General features: G+C 41.0%; 1 protein-coding gene across 1 annotated transcript in view; it reads right to left on the reverse strand.

Annotated features, from left to right (window-relative positions):
• Positions 1-791: 791 nt before the first annotated feature.
• Positions 792-24,094, reverse strand: part of me1 (malic enzyme 1, NADP(+)-dependent, cytosolic) — a 117,196-nt gene continuing 93,893 nt past the window's right edge. Inside the window, exons 6-14 of the mRNA XM_074683631.1 lie at positions 15,928-16,031; positions 6,073-6,182; positions 4,675-4,772; positions 4,280-4,393; positions 3,669-3,774; positions 3,258-3,400; positions 2,999-3,172; positions 1,688-1,786; positions 792-1,214 (exon numbers count right to left, since the gene is read on the reverse strand). Coding sequence (XP_074539732.1) covers positions 1,047-1,214; positions 1,688-1,786; positions 2,999-3,172; positions 3,258-3,400; positions 3,669-3,774; positions 4,280-4,393; positions 4,675-4,772; positions 6,073-6,182; positions 15,928-16,031 — 1,116 coding nt within the window. The 3' untranslated portion in view covers positions 792-1,046. The remainder of the gene's footprint in view (positions 1,215-1,687; positions 1,787-2,998; positions 3,173-3,257; positions 3,401-3,668; positions 3,775-4,279; positions 4,394-4,674; positions 4,773-6,072; positions 6,183-15,927; positions 16,032-24,094) is intronic.

A 24,094-nucleotide genomic window follows, 5' to 3' on the forward strand; every position in this document is an offset into this window, starting at 1 on the left:
ACACTGAACGAACGCTGACCGATCAGCTGCGTCTGTATTGATTTAACGCGGGATGAGCAGCAGGCGAGAAAAGGCCTCTGGTACTGAGCGTCTGACTAATGATTGATTAATTAATGTGAAATCAGCCTCAGTGTAAATGATTCATCACTGATCAGAACATGAACTATTACAGTTTACATGATGATTATATGTAGACACAACTCACGTTATGCATTTGAGTTAAACAATAGTTTGTGTGCAAAAAAGAGACTTTTGAATATCTATGATATGAATTAGGTTTGGTTGTTTAGTTTCCAATTTGCATAATGGTGCATGCTGATAAGATGAAATAGGGTTTGGTTTTTTCTGTTAAATGAACAAACAAATAAATCATATTTGTACTCAGGGTGAATGGATAAAGGCAGACCGGCGAGCTGCTCAGAGGATTGTAATGACCTACATTTACCTCAGAAGGGAGCCAGAGCAGCACGATGGAGTTTTAGAGAAACACATTGCTGTGAATTATCAACATGTTTACTCTCGTTAAAATAAAAAGTGATGGAGTCTGATTAAGTGTTTTCACCTTCTCTGAACTTCTGCATGCAAAAGAAATTATGAATCCAAAGCTGACCTGGTTTCATTTTCCTGTTTCCTCATTCAGACAAATAAAGTCAGACAGAAACATTCAAAACTTGTTTTAATTTAACAAAGAGTTTTTGGAATAAAGCTGACACAGTCATAAAATAACTGCCTATTACAGTACGATTAAAAGTAACCTGTGAAGGACTTTCCCAAAATATATTATCGTAAAATGTAAGGAGATACCACCACCTGTGCAATAAACCTCTTCATATTTTAACCTCCTGTTTTTAGCTTTACTTTATCTTAAAAATATTTTTAATTACCACTTAGTCCCCTACTGGAGGAGATTAGATCTCTAACCTCTACATGTGCTGTCACCATTAATTTCACAGTAATATATCAATGAGAAAATACTACACACAGCCTCTTTTGTATCCCAACATCATATTTATGATGACATTGCATGTCAGTAGTTGTTTTGTGCATTAAAGTTTGCATGACTGCACCGTCATACTGGCCTCTGGCCAGCGATAGGAGTCAACAACAAACTCATCGTAATCAGTGCTGTAGGTGAGAGAGTTCACGTGAGCTTCTTTGTCCGACGGCTCCGGGCGCAGGGAGGCCATGTTGTGCTCATAGGCGTACTCCACGATCTGTAACACAAAGGTTTACAGAATAAGAGCTGCTGTCGTTTCACAGGCTCACACTAACCTGCAAAAATTAAGTCTACTCAAGTGTTCATGTCTTCATTCACATAAGAAATATCTCATCAGACATAATGTTTCTCATAAATGACAAATGCAAAAAATGAGACCTGAATTGCTTTAAAATTTTGCTTCTTCCATTTTTCTAACTGAGAAATTATATCTATTCCAATAAAATAAACAGGCAAATTATTCTCTGCCATTTTTTTCTTCTAACAAGCAGTTCTGGCTTTGTTTTGACCGTTTAATATCTTGAAACAAGACATTTTCACCTGGTCTTGCCAGGTGCATGGGGCTCACATTAAGTCTTGTATGACACCCAGTATTAGGTATTAGACGTAAACACTTGCTTCCATTTCAGTTTGTGTTGTGTGGAGTCAAAGAAACAGGATACCAACATGAGGTGTAACACTAGCTCTCACCTTGACCGCCAGTTTACGTGAGACGTCCCCAATAGAAGTGAGAGGAGGATACAGTCTCCCCTCATCCAGGTCCTTCTCCGTCACCAGGTTCGCAAGAGCCTGGGAAGAGTAAATGTCATGTTTATGGTCAAGAAGACAGATTTAAGAATATAAATGTGTTTTAAATTAGGTGAAAAAAGGTGGAAAATATAGCAATGGAAGAGGAATTAAAGCATTAAACCAGTAAAAAAAATCTCAGACTCTTAAGTTCATGTGTCCTTCATTTACCCCGTGACCCCCAATTTTGTAGAAGAAACACAATTTCTTTTTTCAGTTTCTCATGTCTTCTACTCTGACATAGCTGACAGACAGAACAGGATGTGGAAGTATAAGGTGGTGACAAAATACTTTTGTTGCTCTCTGTGTTCTGTCTCACAAAGTAATACATCATCACTAATCACTGAAAAAAAGTTATTGATTGATTAAGCAGATAACTTGAGTGCAAACTTCACCCAATGTGTGTAAATTTGTGCATCCTAGCTGAATATAAGAGACATGTATTTCTTTTTTGCTGTGTATATATGCAAAAAACCTGAGCTTCCAGACCTCCAAAGCTTTTCTATGTGTTTGATCACCCAACAATAGTCCCAAAAATCGGCCGTTAAAGGCTTCAAATGTTTGTTGTTTAAAGTCCAGTAAGACCTTGTTTTTCCTGCATCCTCATGTTTGTGTCAACACAAATTATTAGCCACATTTTCACCAAGCAGTCTGGTTCGGTTCAGTACAGTTTGGCACGGTTTGGTACCATTAAACCTGATCCTGTTTGCGTTTCCACAGCAAACTGTGCCCTCTTGTGGTAGACGGTGTGTATCTGTATGCCGAAAGCTGTTAAATAATAGCGTGACACCGTCGCAGCGCTACACAGTTTACCCCCGCTAATAAATCCAATGAAGAAGAAAAACGCGACACATTTCGTCCTCTCTGTGATTGGCATGTAGCTCTCTGATACAAAGTGCAATCAAGCTTTGTTTCAGAGAAGTCTGTGTGCCACCAGGAGAAATACAGCCGCTGTCGCACAGTAAGTGACGATTCTTTTGTCTGCAGTGTTGTAGCTCCACCTTCCGAGAACAGATCTGTTCAGTCTGGCACCCATATGAAAGGGTCCCAACCGAGGGTCCCTCGGTTATTAGGGGATCTGTCCTGAGATAAGTCAGTGGAAACATCACAAAATGCGTGCCGTACAGAGACAAACTGAACCGGTCTGCTTAGTGGAAACGCAGCTATTGATTCCCTACAAACACGATTTTATCTAACTGCATGTCTGAGTGTCACCTCTGCTGCAGTGAGGAAGATGTCCTCTGAGATATTTCGGATGGCGCAGGCGATGACACCCAGGCCCACCCCGGGGAAGATGTACGCGTTGTTCCCCTGGCCGGGGTGGAGCGTCTTCCCATCGGGCAGAGTGACGGGGTCAAACGGGCTGCCACTGGCAAAAATACCCCGCCCCTGCAGAAACGTGTGTTAGAGGTTAGTAACATGTACATGTTAGTGAAGACAATGATTGTGATGAAGAAGTGTCCTGAGTGAGCACCTCTGTGAATGTGTAGCACTGCTCAGCGGTACACTCTGCTTTGCTGGTCGGGTTACTGAGGGCGAAGATGATCGGGCGCTCGTTGAAGGAAGCCATGTCCCTGATGATCTGTTCAGTGAACGCTCCAGCAACAGCTGCCACACCTGACACAGAGAATCACAGACACGTTATTTATCCCATCTGTGTCCTAACATTTCTATCTCTCACTGGATTGATCCTAGATCATATTCAGGATATCATATTCCATCTCAGCTTGTCTTTCATGGCATTAAAAATTCATCTGTCTCTTTGTTCCTCTCCCCTGATCCTCAGGGTTATCTATCTAACATGCAGCTGACAGTCTGTGAAACACATACTGGATAAAGAGCTGAGCGGATGTCATGAAAAAATCCCAAATGTTAACTGATTTACCGATGATAGCCGTGGGTTTCAGCTCCCGAACCACATCCTCCAGACTGTTCATCTGTGGGTGCTCGTGAGCAAACCTCTCCTTCTCATGAGTCAGGTGGGCTCGACCCTGGAGGGACGAAGGAGGAGTGTGAGGAAAACACAAAACACATCTGAGTACAGCTTTAAAAGATCATGGTTAGAAGCTCAGCAGTGGAATAAGATGTTTTCTTGACAGGTGTTTTTTTTTTTTATTTTATCCTGAGGGAAAAGAGGAGGTGGGGTGGAAGAAGGAGGGAGAGTGGACAAAGCTGAAGGAAAGGTCTTAGATGAGGAGAGTGAAGAGGAGGAATGAGGGATGAATAACATGGACGTGGTGGACAAAACAGATGTGTAACAGATGCTGTTTTTGAAGACTTTTCTGCAGTGATTCCAGGGAATTACCTCTGTCAGATGAATTAACAAACCGTGGCAGAGGATTAGACCTGATTGGAGAAACACTCTGAAGAAAGATCCTAAATAAGGACTAAAATCAGGCCATATGTGTTGATTTTCAGAATTGTCTCATTTTGGATAGGCGTCTCCACGTCTGTATGTGTACTTGTGTTTGCATGTTTAGTTTTTTATCAGGACACCTTGACAATGAGGCCTTTGGAATCAACCATCCAGATCTTCTTCAAACACTCTTCCTTTGGGAGTCCCTCTTTCTCCATGGCCATGCTGATCAGCTCTGCAATCCCCATGGCTGCCTGGGAGAAAGACAGACGACAGGGATGAGAAAGGAGCTGCACCAAGATATCTTACTGAATTAACCAAAGTGTACGTCTGATAAGGTCTTAATTCCAGGAAATGAAGGGTCAGAGGAGGGAAAACCCCAGTTGGCTATTAGCACACAGCTTCTCAAAATCTCCCCAGGAAATGGAAATCTTAGTTTTGGACTCGGGTGAAGTTTGGATAAACATGTGTGATTGGTTTACCATCCAGGCGAGCTCTTGTAGCCAAGCTGTTTTGGTCTCTGAGCCTCACTCACCTCTCCTGCACCTTGGAACACGACGGTGTGATCGCACATTTTGCTCTTGGTGATGCGGAGAGCAGCTAACAGTCCAGCCACAGCCACAGCAGCCGTACCTAAAGAGATAAAAACAGCAACATTTAAAGTCTGATTAATACATACTGAGATTCTTTAACAACACTCTTATCTCATCTTAACTCATAATGTGAGTTAAACAAGCATTGACTGCAAAAAGGACCATAAAGCCTCTGTACATGGGGTGCATGCCTCAATGACAATGCTGGAACTTGAATGTATGGAAACACAATCTCCTCCCTGTGGTTTCACCTCCTGAATCAAGGGGCACAACACTCGTGACCGCGTAACTATTTTGTTGATCTACCTAAATGATTGTTTTTGACCAAAAAAATGACAAGAAGGTAAAGAAAAAACTGTTTGTTGGCATACTACAGTGGATGGTCTGTTAAAAGAGAAAAATCTGCCACCATCAGGATTTCTTTTTTAACCCCATTCTCAGATTATAGCTTATAAGTTTGTGAATTTGAGTCTAAAAGAAGGAGACAAAAACTCTCTGGATTTTTTTTCACCTGGAACATCAAAAATCTGAGCACCTATTCTTCTCAGATATCTAAAACCCAACATTAAAGAGGTTTATTTACCCAGTTAGCATTTTTCTTTGTGTTCATTTGGTTCTTCTTACAAGCAGGTGTTTGTGCCTTTTTTGTAATAGCGATATTATTAGATATTATTAGATATTATTATTAAAATGAGCTACATTCACCTGACAAGTCTAAAAAAGTCTAAATTCAAGATATTAAAATACAAAAAATGATGCTAGGATTGCTTGTAAAGAGAGAAAAAAATTGATAAATTGAGGAGAAAAAAAAAATCTTTATCTAGTTTTTTTGAAATAGGAACACCATCTTAATAAAATAAACTTCATTTCTCTTAACCCACTGGAAGTTTTCTCTACTTTCTGAAGGCAATTCAGTCATCACTTTTGTATCTAATATCTTGAAATTAGATATTTTTCTGACCTTGTCAGGGTATGAGGCTCATATTAAGTCTTGTAGGACATATTTTACTTTGCAGGTGCTTTTTATTTTCAGGTTGTTTTTAGAACAGTGAACAACACTAAGGCTTTTTTGTGCTTTTGAGCCACAAATTGTTACTTTTTTATCTTTATTAAACTCTCTTCTTAATATTCTCACTAAATAGCTACTGAAAATGCTGGGTTGTTAATTTAAGAGAATATTTTGTAGCAGCTTTTTCTGTTTTTCCTGGTTCACTGTTGATATTGTTTTTCAGAGAATAAAAAATGAGCCATGTCTGTAGAATAAATAAGGAATATATAAACAGAAATAAATGGTTGAGAAAGTTGAGCTTTTGTATTCCTTTACATTGCCTGTGACTCACCTTGGATATCATCGTTGAATGTGCAGTACTTGTTACGATACTTGCTCAGCAGACGGAAAGCATTAATGTTTGCGAAGTCCTCAAACTGGATCAGACAGTCCATCCCAAACCTGAAACATACACAGAGGGACATGCAGACAGCTTATTGTATGCTCAGTGGTCATCTAAAACACTTTGGCACACATGCACACAGAAATCAGGAAGCTTCTGAATTTGAGACTAGTTCAGCCCTGAGGGGGGCGCTCTCCTTCTTCCCTGGACATGAAAGAGTGACAGAGTTGAAGAGAGGTGATGCTGCTTTTTACTGCACTTTGAACAGATATAAAGAAAGAAAAGTTCACCTAAACCATTCCAACATCCTTTCTGTAAGTCTGAGAGTCTAAAGAGAAAGTAAAAGCTGTGGATCTGTGCACACTGTGTTTTTATTGGACCTTTGAAAAGCTGACACCTGTTCCTCCAAACGTCCCAGCATCACCTCACAATAAGAGTCAGTGAGAAAGGTCAAACCTCCACAAAAGACCAGAACCACAAAATCCCCATATCTGAAGGCAAAGAACACAAAGCCCACCCAGTCTCCCAGTAAAACCAGTACTGTCCACTTTTACGAGACGCTGCTCAGACCACCTATCACATACGTTCAAGATGCCTGGTCCTACAAGCTCCTACAAAAACATCATACAACCAAAATAAACCCCAACGCTGGAGTTATGAGTCAGTAAATTAGATTTAGCAGCGACAGAGAGGACCCTGAGTTCCCAGGCCTCTCAGCAGATGGACCTTCAGTTCAGTTCAGGAATTTACTGGATGTTTGCAGACTGCTGCTGCTGCTGCTGCTGCTGCTGCTCTGAGATGAGACACAGGTTTTCAGCTGGAGGCAGAGGAAAGAGTGACCCGGGGAAGGTGTGAAGGATAACAGAAAAGCTGCTGGCAGAGGGATGAGGGAAAATACTGAATATAAGTGAAGTTTCTGAAGCTTTGTTCAGGCAGGAAACCAGTTTCTAAGGGAGGCAGTATGAAGTGAGTGCTGTAAAAACACTCCTTGGCCTTGGGATTAACACTGGATAAGATTATTGTGGTAAAATAGGCATCTAATCCTGCTACCATTTGCAGATTAATCCATCACTTACATATTTTCTTCTGGTTTTGGTGTTGTTCAGGCTTACAAAACTAGCTTCATGAATGATAAGGGGGTAAAATCCAAAGATTGAAGCTCAATCAGTGTTGGAGGATAAAGTCAGAGGATGAAGAAGTGCTGAAATCACAACAAAGATGAAAGAGTTAATGATCCAGTTTAAGGTCAGAGAAGTGTCAGTGTTGTTTGTAGCAGGGATTAAAGAAGCAGGATGGCTGGAATAACTGGGTTAATGTAATTTGAAATGATGTCACAGTCCATAAAAAATATATTAGCAGTGTAACTTTTATTAAGTCCATTTCTAAGCCTGAAACAATAGAAGGAAAGGGAGAGGCTGTCTGAAACAACAAAAGCAGAGAAGAGATCGTGTTTCTGTAATCGATGGAGGAAATTAAGCCCCTCCACCCCCCACCCCCTGACACCTGAAGCCTAAACGCTTTGGTTAAAATCATTTGCCATTTTCAAACTTGAGGCTGTCTCGTGACATCTCCTTTCCACATTCTAACTTCCTGTTTGTTCCCCTCAGGTTTCATTCTTCTCATAAAAACCCACTCCATACCTCATCCCGTGTTTGCACTATTCTTGTGTGATCCCTAAATCTGTTTGCCACTTGTTACAGTCGCTGCTAAACTGCTCAAACTTTCAGAGGGAGGAGAAGGAGGAGGAGGAAGCTGAGCGGAAGCGAGGGTAGAAAGAAATGCAGGATGAGAGGCGACCGGAGTTCAGCTGTAATAAAACTTAACATCCTGATGAGAACGTGCCATAGCTTCCTCACTGTGTATCCTTCCCTCTGTCACACTGTGAGACACTGGTTCCCAACACAGAGCCTGACGGGCCGGCTGAATTACTGCCAGCACAGCAGTAGCGCTGGGGAAAGAAATGTGTTTTCTATCAAGCAGAGAGCAGCTCTAAAGCACTGCGCGCCTGTGCGAAGAGGATGAATAATGAGGCCGAGAAGGGAGCTATAAACTTTTCATTGTGTTTGGGCTTTAGGAGACGTAGACAGAGACAGGCGACAGGCGAGGAGAGATGTGGCGGTGCCCCTCTGCCAGTGCAGCCTGCTCTGGTATGGTTTGGTGCGACTCGTGCTCAGAGAGGTCAGATCAGTTCATGTAGAACCAGGCTGCTCATGCACGAGTCCAGAGAGCGATGTGGGAGAGTTGTCCTCTGCACACGCCGTGAGTCATACTTACAACCTGCAAATATTCTCAGTAAACACAGGGAATCCGGTTTAAAGCTTTAAATGAGATGGATTCATCTTATTATTGTAAAAATACAGCAGAGAACGATGAGGAGCTCCTGACACAGATCTGTGAATGCCTGTGAACTCGTGCATATTTATGGGCATCCTCTGACCACAAACTACAGAGTGACACTCTGTGGTCGTGGTGCTGTAGAAAGAAGGGAACATCTTCCCAATGTAGAACGCTCCCATGATCCATGGCCTGAACCAGTAAAGATAGGGTGTGTGTTTTGGACATTGTGCATGTGTGTGTGTGTGGCTGCTCTGCCCAGAACAAAGCTCTCTTCAGAGGCCGTTTGTGTTCATGGTCTCTATTCTGCCTGAAAGTCTGTTGTCTTTCCTTGACAACCCTCAGAGAGGAACGCTCAGATCTGACAAAGCACCTCTCCTCCTGTGGAATGAAAAAAATGCCTTTGACAAAGGAAGCGGGATTTCTTTTGTATCATAGCTTAAGTATCAAGGGCAGGAACCAAAGAAGGACGCGGCACACCCAAACGATGAAAAACACAGAGGCATACTCCTGACCGTGCTGAAGGTCGGTTCATCTCTGAGCTGTGGAGCAGAGAGATTTAAGGATCCAAGGAGAGAGTGTTCTCACACAAAAACACCATAATTACAAAAAACAGATGCTTGAACTGAGAACTTCAGTTATAGATCAGCTGCCTTTGGATATTCTGGATTGGCTGTGGTTCAATAACTCATTCATTTAACTAAAAACGTGGCACTTTACATTAAATCTGCAGCTAACAGTTTGTCAATGAAAATCTGAGGGAAACCTGACATAAATTCATGTTACTCTCTACAGGGAATGGTGGAGATAGGTAGAAGCTGTGTTGGCACTGGGCTGCAATGCATTCTGGTCAATAATTTTTGTAAAGTTTTTTTTGAGCCATAAAATGAAACAGAAAGTAACATCATAGAGCTAGCCCACGAGACCGTCAATGACTTTGTCAAATGAGGTGAGTCATCTAGAGAGAGCTCCCAAACTGGACCCATGTCGTGAAACATATAAAGACTGGCATTATCATCACATTTAAAGGGCCCTAATGGTTCCTTCATAAACCAGTTCACATATTTGAGCTGTTACAGAGACCAGTTAGTGTACAAGCTAGTACCGGGATCTTAACTGATGCCAATTGTTTCATTGTATGGCTGTGATCCACTTCTGCTTCCTTTTCATTTCGTTTAGTACGATAGACAGTTATTTCAGTCCTGTCTTGCATTTTACACACCCTACTACAAAACTGAAGATAATCATGGTTGAACATATAGAGTACAGTTTATTGCAGGGAATTGTGGACAAAAGTCAATAATTTAGCAATATCCAGAAAGTCAAATGTGCCTTTTGCCATCCAGGCGATGGAGGGCAGACATTGTGAAACCAAATGTAAGAGGTTTATAGTGCAAATTAGGATAATATCAAACTTATCATGAGGCGTTTTAGAATGTATATCAAAGTTATCTTAATTCAGTGACAAAAAACAACACCAAAAATAATTCACCTCTTTCACGTCAAGCTCTGTTACTGGTGCACTCCAAGTTATTAAGTCTAGCAAACTCTGATTTCTTTGTTTAGATTTCTCCATTGAAGTTATAAAGGAATACAACACACACCTATGAAGCACAAAGGATTAGAGAAGCATGATAGCAAAAAGCAATATAGCACATATAGGACATGAATGAGTCATGGATGGACATCAAAGATGCTACGAGGAGGATCTATTTCACATAGAATGCTTTGCTACCTTTGACCTTTAGCGAGGTGTGTGTCTGTTCAGGAATTAAATGGAGATCAGATCAAAACAATTTCTTTATTCAAGACAATTTTTTTACTGGATACAACGCAACAAGGTCAGGTATTATTCAGTACAGTTACCTAGCCCTGTGGTTTGAAATGTGACATGAAGCAGATGTTGTAGCAGCCAGCTATGTGTAGTGCTATCAGCAGCCCATTGCTCTGACGTATCTGTAGGCTAATGTGACAACAAATAAACACTGTCAGTTTGTAAGTAGCTTAGTAGCTGTTTATATTTATCTCAGCTGGCAGCCCGGTGCTCTAAGACATGTCTGTAATGTGTAATGTTAGTGAATCCTGGTTATGTCCTGCCAGTCATCTACCAATCAGAGCTAATGTAACCTCATTCTTCATTTTATTGATAGACTCTCAAGTTTGAACAGACCACTGCAGAATATCTGCTGACTGTGGGTTGGAATCAACATTATTACTAACAGTTTAGCTCCTGTGTTAGCCTTTAGCTTGGGCTGTATCACTCTCCCATTAAGCTTTCTTCTGCTCTTCTACTGTAAATCAATCCGGTCCTGCTCGACCTGATCCAAACGCCAAGAAGTTGCATTTGCATCTGTAACCTGTAATATTGTTGCTGATAATCTCATTTTAAAGTGTGGATTACAATCAGGCATATATCCAGAAGGGAGACTTTCTCAAGATCGCTTAGAAACTCCTCACAGCTCTTTTAACCAATGAGGAAATTTGGAGTATATGAGAGAACGATTCCTGTTGTAGTGTAGATATCCTTTTATAAAACGCTGGAAACCTGGGAAAATGTATTTTCAGGCTGTATCCATATTGTTTTGTGTGATCTATCCTTGATAATGACGCATCGTTTCTTATCTGAAGTTTGAGTTTGTATTAAACTGAGTAAAGAGTGTCAAGTGCTGTAAAACTCAAAGCAAAAATCAGGGCTTGTTGCAAACACTGCTGCCAAAACTTTGAGTTTCACCTCTTGTTGTGGAAAATTCAAAAAGGCACGATCCACCCCTGCTGTCCAGGTTTGGCAGAGAGCACACTTTGTGTGTCTTTGTGCAGTTCTTTGTCATCAGAGGTCTCTGAGGTAAACTCATTTCTATCACTGGAGAGAAAAGGTCTGAGAAATCCTGCCTACACCCGCTAAACCACAAAAATCTCCTGAGATAACTCCAAATGTTCAAAGGGTCATTCTCTCAGGCTTAAAGAGTGTGTTTTTGCATCTTTGAGCTTGTTGGTTTTCTTGGTTTTCTGGTGTTACGACTTGAGTATGGAGCAAGAGCTTCAAAACTCCACCATGCACTTTGTCCTCAGAGCCAAAGAGATACCTGCAGAGAAGAACTTCCCTAACCGACCACTGGGCTGTTAAAGCTATTTAGGAAATGCTACCATAACAACACAAAGATCCTTTGTGCTAAAACCTCATTTCAGCGTGATAAACTACTTGTCAGAGTAATCCTGGCAGTTGAATGAATGAAAAATACCTGACATCACTGTTCTCTGGAGGAGAGCTTTCAGGGTTTCTAGCTGCTCAGTCCAACATATGGAGAAAGCCATCCTTCTGAAAGTGTTATAAATGTCTTATAGGATGATGAGGGGCTTGAGACTTGATATGACAGATGCTTTTTCATATGGTGGATCCATCAGACGTGTGGTGTTATGTCTGGACTGATCTGAAGTTGGAGCGGTTAAATGAGGGTCCCAGCTTCTTCAGGAAACACAATCTGGCTCCATCTGGGTCTCCATGAAACCTGAATCCTCAGCTCATAGGAAGTAGGTTGATGTCATATATATCCTCTTAACACAGAGGAGGGGCTGAAGCAGTGGGTCAGGTATAAGGTGATCTTTTCAGTCAGGGTGCGTTCAAACCTCCGTGGCCAGAGACAAGAGTGCTCTGTGCAAACACAGCTGTCCAACCTGCGTGCACGTATGTGTGTTTGTGTACACACACACACACACACACACACACACACACACACACACACACACACACACACACACACACACACACACACACACACACACACACACACACACATGCTGTGAGTAACCACCGTCCCTACAGGGCTTCATGGCTGTGTGTCTGAAACTTTAATAAATCCCCAGCCCCCACCCTGCTCTCCTGGGAGCAAGCGTCTCTCAGCACACTTTATTTTTCAAATCCCTGAGCCGCCACAAAAAAAGCGCTCTGCTCCTTCTCCCTCTCCTTCCTCTGTCCTGCTCATTTCAGCCCAAACACACTCTCCCTCACTGACCCTTCTTCTTTTGTTGCCAAATTTTTAAGATAGCTGAAGGGATTCCTGGACTCTTTGCATGCTACTTGGATTAACATGGACCTAGCAACAACTCTGGTTGTTATCAGACACTAAATCAGCTGTTATCACTGCCTTAAAGGGCTCTAAACAGGGTCAGCTATACTTACCAGGAGGTACCGTGCATAATCAACTGTTATTATTCAACGCTGAAAAAATGTGGTATGTGAACTCTGTCATAATGGTAACAATAATAAACACACAGTCCACACAGTTGAAACCACTCTGATCATAGGACATAATTGATGTGTTTTAGTTCTAAACAGAGAACTGTCAAAGTAATAAGAAGATAACAGGAGATAAACTCAGGCTTACTTTATTTTGCATTCTACAACGTACTGAACTCTAACTTTTACTTTAATATAGGAAACAAATTCTCCTGTATTCAGACAATATGTCTTATATATCTGAGCTTTTAGACTTTAAAGAAGGGATATTGAGCTTTTTTAGGCTTTGTGATGTCATTTTGATGTCTTGTAGCAGATTTACATGATATACAGTTTGAACAGTAGAAACACTTTCTTCTAGCTGCTGTCTCTTTAAAGCCCCCACTCCATAAACCCCCTTCTCTCTGATTGGCTAATCCTCTGGAGGCCTGTCAGGGGCAATGTGCAGACCTTAGATTTTGAGCCCCTCCCCTCCAATGTTTCATGAACAGTTGGGAATAATGTTGTTACCTTTTTTCAGTAACAGGTAATCTAAATAATTACCATTTCAAAAGTTTTAACGACATTACTGTTACCGACGTTGAAATGTGACACGTTACAATGCATCAGACCTGGCTCGCTTGGCCAGGCACAAGAGAGGGACTGCAAATAAAATGTGGGGAAAAGCGGCAGACACACAAGTAACGATGAGTACAATCATGTTGACACGTCTTTTTACAAAGAGCTGATGCCAAAGCAAACCTTTGCAACACATATCAGACAGCTACCTATGTGTGTCTGCGTAACCTTCAGTCAGAGAGGATCTCGTGTAGCATCTTTGGATCAAACCAACTAAAAGGAGAGGGGTGGATGCTTTTTTGAGGTTTAAATGTAAAGAACAAGTAGCCGACTTGTTTTGACTTAAAAAAAATTATAAAGATGACAAACCATACTTAAAAATAAGGGGTTAATCAGGAGAAATTACAAGTTGGTCCAGAGTGGTCTGTTGGCTTAAAACTGGTGTCTTTCAAGATGAAAGTACATCTACTCTTCTTCAATGTCGTACACGTAAAAAGCCAGAACACATGTAAGAATTATGTCCCAGAGCAAAACCTGCCCAAAAATGAAATTCTTCAGCAAATAGATTTTTTTAATAGTAAAATAATAATTACTTTCTCTAGTAACTCATTACATTTATGAAGGAATAATTCAGTTCCTAATTTGATTACTTGTTTGGGAAAGTAACTAGTAACTATAAGTAATTACTTTTCTAAAGTAATTTGCACAACACTGGTTGTGAACCAGTTAGGAGATCCTTACAGGATGACTCGTCCTTTCTGTGAGTCTTGGGAAGATCTTGTAGAGATCTCACACCAACTGTATTCTGTATTTAATAACTTCGCAAACTCTGGTTTTAATTTAACATAGGAAACAAATCCCTCTTTATTTTAGATCAAAGAGCTTCTTTGAACATCCTAACGCAGGATTTTTCCGTACTCTTCATGCCTCATTGCCGGGCTTCTATCTTTGCTTCTCTGTCAAACCACTTATGGATTTCCATCTAATAGGGTCGCCTGATTAGGGATTGTTCCTCATGACAGCTAATAAAAACGATTTCATGGTCTAATAACCCAGACCAGCTCATCCTGGAGCCTGCAGAGCCAGTCACTACAAAATCTTTCCGTCAAAATATTTCTAACATAATGATGACGATATCGATTTAATGTGAATGGTGAAAATAATGGCTACCCAACATTATAACTTTACAAAAGGGATTCAGGGTATTTAACCCTTTGTTGGGCTTTGGTTTGAGACTGCTATCAGTGCGAGTAGGAGTGATGTGATCAAGGGACTCATGTCTACCTGAAGGAGATGACACCTGCTGATTATTTAATATGAGGAGCTGCTGGAGGGTGAGGGAACGTACCTGACTGTCGACGACTGAAACTGATCATGAATACTACAAATAAGCACTCTATCTCAGGTTTAATGATCAGTCCAGACTTTCACTGTCTATTAATGAGCCAAAACCTTCTAGCTCATGTTAGTTACTTAAAAAACTCAGCGATGAATATTAAATGAAAGCCTGCAGAGCTGTAATCATTCATCCAATCTCTGAGCCCATAATTACTCATTTTCCGCCGATCTGGCTCCGCTGGGGAAAAAGCTTCGCTGTTCCCTGTAGTTGAGAAGCCACCCGGTTATTAGAGTCAGGGCTTCCTGCTGCCAGCTGGAGGGGACCCAGACCCAGGCTCTCTCTGGACTCGGGTCCTTCTGGGTTAGAGTGAACCTTAACCAGGCCCATGTGTGTGTGGAGCTGTGATGGCTCCGTGGCACATAGGGACACAGTGATTTTCAAAGATGTGTCAAGATGCATGAAAGTAAGAAGTACACAGAAGTCTCATCAAGGACAGGACGGCAGTAAACAAATGCAGTTGAAGCCCCAAAGGCAAGCACTCAACTCAGCGCAAGAGGAAGGGAACGATAAGATCAGTGCATGAAAACCAAATGAGAGACAGTGGAGAAGAGTGCACGTCTCATTGACTTGTGTGATCCTTTACTGAATAAAAACAGGAGTAAGCACGTCAGAATGACATCACAGGTCTGACTGATGAGTCCTCAGACTTAGAGAAGAAAGAAATAGATATTTTCCATGGTCAGGACCACTGGAGTCACTGCAAGAAAAAAGTCCCCAACTGTTCCTTAAAGCAACTTTAAAAGCTCAGTAACACTCCTGCAGGTCTCTGCCCGATCAGGTTTCACCTTCCAACAGCTCACAACAAAAAAGAAGCTCTCCAATCATCCTAAATCTATCAAATCATGATGGAAAGTTTGATTTTAAGCAGATGAAACAACAATACTGTATTGAACATTACTGCCAAGAGTGGAAAACAAACAAAGCTGAGTCCAGCTGGTTAGATGTACCTTCAGCTGTTAGTCTTCAGGAAATCAACAGCACAAGCCTCTCTGATCACGCCCTAATAAGCTCACGCTGTCATTCAGTCACTGAGCACACTTTGACTGACATCACTTGGCGACCGCGACTTCAAAGAAGTAAACTGAATCATCTGTGACTCAAGTCCAGGGTCCAGAGTCCCACACAGCCTGGCTGCTCCTCACTGTTTGCACTGAGTTTGTTAAAATGCTTAACATTTTTCATCCAACAGCATCTCTTGATTTGTGTATTGAGACGACAATAGCAGGCATCATAAAGGGAATTGGCAAAAGATGAATTGAAGTTTGAAGTATGAGTTTACCTGTCAGACACGGCCTTCATGAATTCATCCAGCAGGTCATCATAGGCCTGGCCACGCACTCTCTTGTGCCTCAGCCCGATGTAGAGAGGGTCCTTCAGCAGCGCCTGCAAAAAAATCCCAGGAGAAAAATTAGAGTCGTTTTGAAAAAAACAAAAACAACACAAAAAAAACCAACTAAAAAAAGAGGATTAGGTTTATGAAAATACTCTAACCACCTAGTACCACACCCTGTAAAAACTGTGATGCAGGAAAACCATGGCTATTGATTCTTCAAAACCACATCATCTAATCCTGAGGACTATCCCAAATGCTGCTTGACCACTCCATTAAACTCTCTGCTAAGTACTTCCAGTGTTACGCACAATCTACCACCGTGTTTTTTCATCTTAATGGAATTTATCTGACCATGAATCACTGACTCAAGCAAAGTAGCTTCCAGCAATTTTGTTATTAATATCATTTAACCAGGAAAGAACTCTTTGTGATCAAAACGCCCTTTTTCAAGAGATAGTTATCGGACTTCACATATAGTGTCCTGGAGCATAACAGGCCTTTTCCTTTTTACTGACTTTTATTTGTGCCCCCCAAAACCTGCATACAGGCTTCAGTGTTAAATAACTAAGTTTTAAGACCCCAAAGAGGAGGTACTGTTATATTTTCAAGGCTGTAAACTGCTCCCCTGTGCCCCTGGAGAAGCTTCACATGATTTACAGCTTTTAAAAATTACATATTTTTCTCTCACTGGTGTTGTAGAAAACCTTTATTTCAGCATCTGTCTGAAAGTTTGTTTTAGCTACTGTCTCTTTAAGGCTTCCCTTTCCACAAACCCCCTCCCTCTGATTGGCCAGCCCTCTAGAGGCCTGTCAAGAGTGGAGATATGGGCAGACCATGCCGTGCTTCAGGCTCGACCTTCCAACATGTAATGAGCCAGTTAGGGGATCCTTTTGCACTGACATCAATCTAGCAAGTCTCGTAAAAATCTTATGAAGATCTTGTGCTATTTTATAACAATGGACCATGGTGAGCAGTTTACAGACAGATTTAGGGATGAATATATAGCTGGTTTAAAATCTGCACAAGTTTAGCATGAACATCCAGCCTTGTTCCTTTAAATGCACAAAATGTGGGAAAGCAAATTACCCCCTCTTTGATTTCAGTGTGTCTTTTAGATGACACGGTATATATCTATATTTTGTTTTAATGCACAAAGCATGTTCACTCACCAACCTAAAACATTGTACAGCCACACATCCTCTTTATGTCTTTACAAGATAAACAATATGTGAAAAAAAGGTTGAACTATAGAGGAGAGCCTTATATAGCCATCTTTTTTTATACAGGTTAAAGAATAACCCCCTCTGTACTCAGAACAACACAGAAACTCAGGGCATGTGCAGAGACGTGTTTGTGCATGATGAATGTCCAGTCTTGACACTCAATGGATGTGAAAATCAAAGAGAGAGGAGAGATATAAACAATGTGTGAGAAAATCCTCTCACTTCCTCACACCTGTTTCTGTAGACCTTAGACCCCCTCTGTAATGTGAACCATGTGATCCACACAGTCTGAGACTTCTTCATGTACACAACTCTCTAATCAGCGTAGTCATCTCTAATGGCATATTTATCTCTTCCACATGGTTTTAACGAAAGACATTATTTCAGCAGACAAGGGAATTCTGGTGTTACTGATGATAAAAAACACATCTGTGAATCCCTAAAATACCCCCTGGACTGAATCTAAATGTATTTAGCTACAAGGAAATCAAGATGTGCTGTATTCCTGCCACCATGTGCTTCAGATTTTCAAGGCAGTTAGAAAAAGATTTATGATATCACAGGCAGTGAACAGTTAAGAGCACAATGAAAGAAACAGAGGCCAAAAGCCTGCAGACTTTCAGCAGGCTGTGTCAAATACTTCCGTCTGATAGATCAAAACGCCATGAAGATGGGGATTCTCAGCAACAAAAGTGTTAGCGGGGACGACCAGATCACACATTATATCAAATCAACGCAGAAGTTACAGCACATTTCACCTCTTATTGTTGATACTGTGGCAAAACCTTCATCTGTATCTCAGGCTGAAATTTAGAGTTGAAGAAATTGACAGTGGAGGGTACAGATGCCTAAGCAGCATGTGGAGCTACCGGGCCCAAACCATCTCTGATGGAGAAAAGAGGAACAAGACCCTCAGCAGAGATAGTGAGTGCATCTTGCAAGTTTTAATTCCAAACAAGTAAAGGGAAATAAGGGACAGTCATACAAGTAATGATCTTAGAAGTTACATTTGCCTCATGTGTGTTTAAATATGAGTCAACCACACAGCCACTGTCAACATAGATATTCCAGCAGAAGTCTGGTTCTTCAGCCCTCAGTGAAAATGACCAGCTAACTGACACTGACATGATGCCTTTCTAAAGTAGTGGCCATGTTAAACTAAAAACTGGAGAGATATTTTTGTCCTTGCTTACTCAGTCAAGAGAAAATTAGCCACGTCTGCATAGGTATTAGAATAAAAGAAATAATAATAATAATAATAATAATAATAATAATAATAATAATAATTGTTATTATTATTATTATTTTAACTTTTATTTATTTTTTCATTAGAAAATATTTGCATTTATTTATTCTATTTTTATTTATTGCAATTTCCTTTATTTTAATCTTAAAACCATTCTCCACTCCACCACTCTTTCAAAACACACCAATATCTATCCTAGAATCACCAGGATTCAGGATTCTGGTTGTGGAGCTTCGTAGAAAAAAGTATGAGGTTTTTTAGGTTTGGTAAAAAGAGTTACTGGTTTAATTAAACTGGTTTGCATGAGCCTTTCTATCCCTGCAGGTCTCATATCTGGCAACCAGAGGGGAATCCAAGATGGACCCGCGGTGTTGCCTTAAAACTACTTACTTTCTCAGGTCAAAGCAAATACAAACCACACTGGACTGGATTTTAAGCCAGTATCTGAACGTAGCATGTTTCCTCAATGTCTTGTGATTAAGGTGACTTAATCGGAATGGAAGGCGTCATCTATTTATTTTTTGATTTAACTACTTTAACGTATTGCTTTAAGCCCCAAGTTTCAGAGTTAAAGAGAAGAATGTCCTTTCAGGACTAGAAATTATAAAAACCTAAAACTATAAACTTCTGACTCATTCACCAACTGTGTAAAATGTTTCTGTCTGTATTTCTCATGTATCATTTATGAACAAAGCTGAATGATGAAGAATCATTGAGTTCCTTGAGGAGGATGAAGAATGTCCTTACGTGACTAATAGCAGCTCAAAGAAACCCAAGTGGTGCTTCATTGTTGAAAGTTTCCACCACTTCCTGGTCCAGTCTTTCAGCAGCAAACTAACTGCATGAATGAGATTAAAGAGCAGCACCAGTGGAACTTCCACCTTTGCACCTTGTTGTTTTGAAGAAAGCTAGGGATGCAGCTGAAAGTGAGGTGAAGAGAGATTTGTTGGGAGGGCATGTGTGTGACAGGAAGAAAGATGGACAGAACATGAAAGCGAAATGAGACTATGATGAATAAGGTGGAAGGGAAAGCTACCTATGGCAGTGATAGATTGTGACGGAAACTTTGGGGCCTATATTTTATCAGATCTTTGACATGTTGGACAGCACGGCTGTGTTTCACCATCCAACAAGCTCAAGATTCATACCTACGCATACGTTGGAAGATAGACTCCTAATTTAAATGTACCAACTTTGACTTCTAGGAAAGTTTGATCTCTAAGGGTGGAGAGCTGTATTTGGATTAGTCTTGTCATGTCTCATTGGGACAGGGGACCTTCATTTTGGATGGATAATTTCAGGGTGCCACTTAGATGAGTGTGGCTTGGAGAGGGCAGCAGCCACCTCTCCATGGCATGGTCAAAAGTCACTGAATCCAAGAGCAGCTCAAAAGGTTTATTTAAGGCTTTATTTATTTGAAGTTGACAACTCATTTCCTGGCAGGCTTTTAAAGAGCAGTAATAGACTAGGTGGGTGAGTTCAACTGTAACCAAAACAAGCAAAACTTTTCCATGTGATGGAGTGATATCAGAGAGCGCTTTTGGAGGTCATCGCAGAAGATGATGCAAGAGTGTGAAATGAGAGGAATCAGGGCAGTGGATTTCACATCGTAGCTTGTGCTTTTTAATAGTTATATTTTAGTATAACAGACAGCTTGTTGATGAAGTTCATTTAACTGTTACAAAGCTGTCTGCTGAAGTGAAATGGATGGAGCTACATGACTCTGACCTCGCTGACTCTGGGCTGAACTGTTGACATGATCTGTCTTTCTGTTGCAGATTATCTTCTGTTGATTGGCTAAGCTGTCCTTTGTGTTGTACAGCCCGTTTTCTCTCAGAGGGGATTAGTCCTTGTGTGAGGCTTTACAGTTCATGCTTGCCAGAGACACAGAAGCTCTATTTCCACTTGCTACCTGTTACTATAGACTTACTTACTCCACTTTTTTACTGTTTCCAAAACTGGTGACCTGTAAAATTATAGTATCCTACAAATTTGTTGTGGTGGAGTCAGAATATTGCAGCATAAAAGTGTAGTAACACTACTCAGGAACTGTCACTATGTGAAATAAAAGGTTGTTCCAGGTGGAAAAACACAAGTGGTGCAGAATGGAGGGAACTCTGGCAGCCATCATCTCAGGATCCCCATTATCCACTGTGTCTGCTCGCTGCTTCAGATGTCGTACAGCAAAAGTGAGGAAGGTAGGACACCAGGCACTGAACACGTGAAAGCCCACAGCACAAAGACACAAACAGCGCTTTGTCCAATATGACATCATCCACTCTCATGTCAGCACAGGAGTGTGAGACGAGGTTATTTCAGGTGACGCTCAAGCCAAGAGTGCGCAGACAGACACGGTCCAGGTAGATGACAGAGTGAGGAAAAACATGATTCCACTCAAACTTAATGTTTCTCTAAGCTGGGTGTGTCTGTGCCTGTTTCTCTACAGGTACATGAAAGTAGAAGAGATAAAACAGCTAATGGCTGGTTCTCACATGAGATTACACTGCTCTGCCCGATGTGTCTGCAGAAGAAATAACATCTACCCAGAACCCAAACAGACATTACACAGGCACTGAGGCGCCTCGTGATCTGATGAAACATTAAAGGAATACTCTGTATTTAGGGAAATATGTTAGTTCTCAGAGATGATGACAGTTAGAGTGGCAGATTTAACAAATCTTATCTGAGCATTCAAAGTTTAACAGTTTTAAAGCCTGTAGCCTGCAGGTCAAGAAATCTTTAAAAGTAACTACCAAGTGAAGTTACAGAACACCCGGCTCACCAGGGGCTACTGAATATCTGTGGTTAATAGTACAGTTAGAGGCCATGTGGAGTCTCTGAAATATTAGGTCCTGCCAATAGTTTGCATATCAGGGATCCCTGTCAGCCTGACCTTAGTATCAAGAAACTGCTGGTCAATCTACATGAAAGCTGGGCTGTAAACAGCTGCAGGCAGAGTTATTTTATCACTGCATTTAGCTAACTCTAAGAAAAGTCAAATCCATGCATCTCTGGCTACGCTTAAATGCGGTCAATATTCAGGTTAAGGTCCGGTTTCTGAAAAATTCAGAATAAGCCGTTAACATGTGTGAACAAACAGTATTTCTTTTACATGATACGCCAATCACAACAGTGACGCATTGACAACATATCCATGCATAGGGAACATCATGACGCAATGTGCGTCATTTCTGCTTCATCTTCCTGTATCCATGGCAAAAACGACAATAGCAGCAGCACGGTGGACTTCCTGCACTCAAAAAGCTAAGATTCCTTGTGAACAGAACACAAATTAATCTTCCTCCCAAAGGACATATCCTGATAGGCATATACATGACCAAATATTAAGGTCAGAAAAAGAGTAAGGGGTGATTTTCAAGTTTTTAAAAACCAGATTATGAACATATTTCAGTTTTTCAAAAGAGTTAGTGGTGTTAACATGGCTGTGTGCAACCAGGTTATCACTAATATACCCAATATGAAAGGGTTACTGACTGCATGTAAACCAGGGGTCACCAACGTGGTGCCCATGGGCACCTGGACGCCCGCAAGAACCACTTAAGGTGCTCGCAAGGCATGTTCCAAAAAACAGCACTGGTCATGATGGAGCTACTTCATAACATCATTGTTCTGTAAATTATTATTATAACTGTGAAATAATAAACATTAAAGATAGTCTCTTTGTATAGTATTACCATTTCTTCCATGATTAATGTTGTTAAAAAGTGATCTGTGCAATTTTGTTCAGAAAGTGTTTGTTGGACAAGTAGCCCTTAATGCCACTCATTCCCCATGAGGAAGCCCTTGGCCTCAAAAAGGTTGGTGACCCCTGATGTAAACATAACCAACGTCTGTATAGGTGTATATCTAGTGACTTTTACTGTGTTTAACTTTTTGATTGCAGATGCAACATATTCATGTTTCCCTGCCTGCAGTGCACTGGTCAGCAAGATGTTGCAATGCATCCTATAACTCCCTGAAAATCCTCAAAGGATAAAGAATGTTTTATTTTCTTTAATAAAATTAGGCCAAAAGACATATTGAGCTGGTGTAGTCAACACATGTAAAGAGGCAACCTGGCAAGTAAATACGCTGAACTGACGTCGTGCCCTCAAAGGTTAACCAGAACACACATTAGACTAAACACAATGAAGGTCAGTACGGTAGAGCATATTCTTGTGTTGGTTTGAAGCAGACAGTCCTGACTATAGAAAACTCAATGACTCCCCTAGTGTTAATAATAGTTTCTATCAACGTTCCCTCCTACTTGGCTAATCCAGTAGAGAATATGCAGGAGCCTCATTGATCAGCAGAGCCATAAATCATTACAGCTTCTCTTTTTAAAACCAAAAAACGTCATTTGAACTATACTCCATAAAACATAAAGACTTGGACATAAATCAGCATGGAAAGAACTACCAGTAACTACAAGGACAGAAACCACAACATTTATTTGACAGGATGGAAGAGGCCAGTTTAATAATCTGAAAACAAGACCATTTGCTTTCTGTCTGTGTTAACTTTGATCAAGTTTTAAGAACCTATAGGCTCTCATGGAACAAAGGCTCTTTATGGATTAAAGTGGGAAACTAATGGACTGTGACAGGTCATCTATAAACTCCTGGATGCTGTCGACATAGCTATTGTACTCAGCCCTATGTTTGACCAAGATAGCACAGTATATAATCAGGACTGTAAAAGGACCCAAGACTGACCTTTGAGGAATGCCATTAGTGGAATGGGAAACAGGAGATGAGATAAAGGTGGAAAACTTCAGCCAGACAGATAAGAGCGTAATAAGGTGGGAAAGGATTTCAGAGGTCTCAGAGTTTCTGGAGCACAAGGTGAAGAGGAGGGGCAGCACAGCATGGAGTCATACTCTGAAACTGTGCACGATTTGAATAGACAAGAGTCTATTAGGAGTTGAAGAGGATCCACTAGATTTGTTTTTTAACCTTTAGCCTGGGTGAGCTAATAAGGTGCTCACATTAACTTCATATTTACCTTCACACTATGTGAGTAGTCTTCTCATCTCATCCTTGGCAAGTCAGCAGAAACATAAGTTTCTGACATGATCAAACTACATGTGAAGGGAAACAAAGTTCATAACTGTCAGTGCTCCGCCTCCTCTGCTGTTTGGATGTCTGCCATCTTATTTCTATTCCAACCCCTATTTCCACTCAGGGAAAATTATAATCCCATAATAAGAGTCATTTAATAATCAGCCAGAGCTACCACTACCTCATGGCCCCCCAGCTCCAGCTGCTCCCATCATACCTCTGGGGGCAAGGCCGCAGAGTGAGGCAGGGTTAACCATGCTGACCATTTAAAGCCAGTCCACAAGAACCACAAATGAAAACCAAACACACAGAGACTTGTTGTTTATGCCATTACAACTCATTTCATCTGTCATCTTGACCTCCAAAGGTAAAGTATGCTCAAGCCAACGAGAACTGTTGAAACTAAGCTGCTTGTCCTGGCTTTATTTCTGTGTGAATGTGAGTGAGTGGGGGTGAGTGGGAGGGGTTAATTCCATTGACTGTATAAAACATGGATGTAGTCTCCTCAACGTCTCCTGTCTGTTCCTGAAACTGTGAAATGAAGCCAATCCGCGGATGCCACATTGGTTATGACGCCAGCTTTA

The sequence above is a fragment of the Halichoeres trimaculatus genome, unplaced genomic scaffold (assembly GCF_033239565.1).
Source record: "Halichoeres trimaculatus isolate MK-OKI-2021-1 unplaced genomic scaffold, fHalTri1.1 fHalTri1_scaffold_12, whole genome shotgun sequence".
Classification (NCBI taxonomy): Eukaryota; Metazoa; Chordata; class Actinopteri; order Labriformes; family Labridae; genus Halichoeres; species Halichoeres trimaculatus.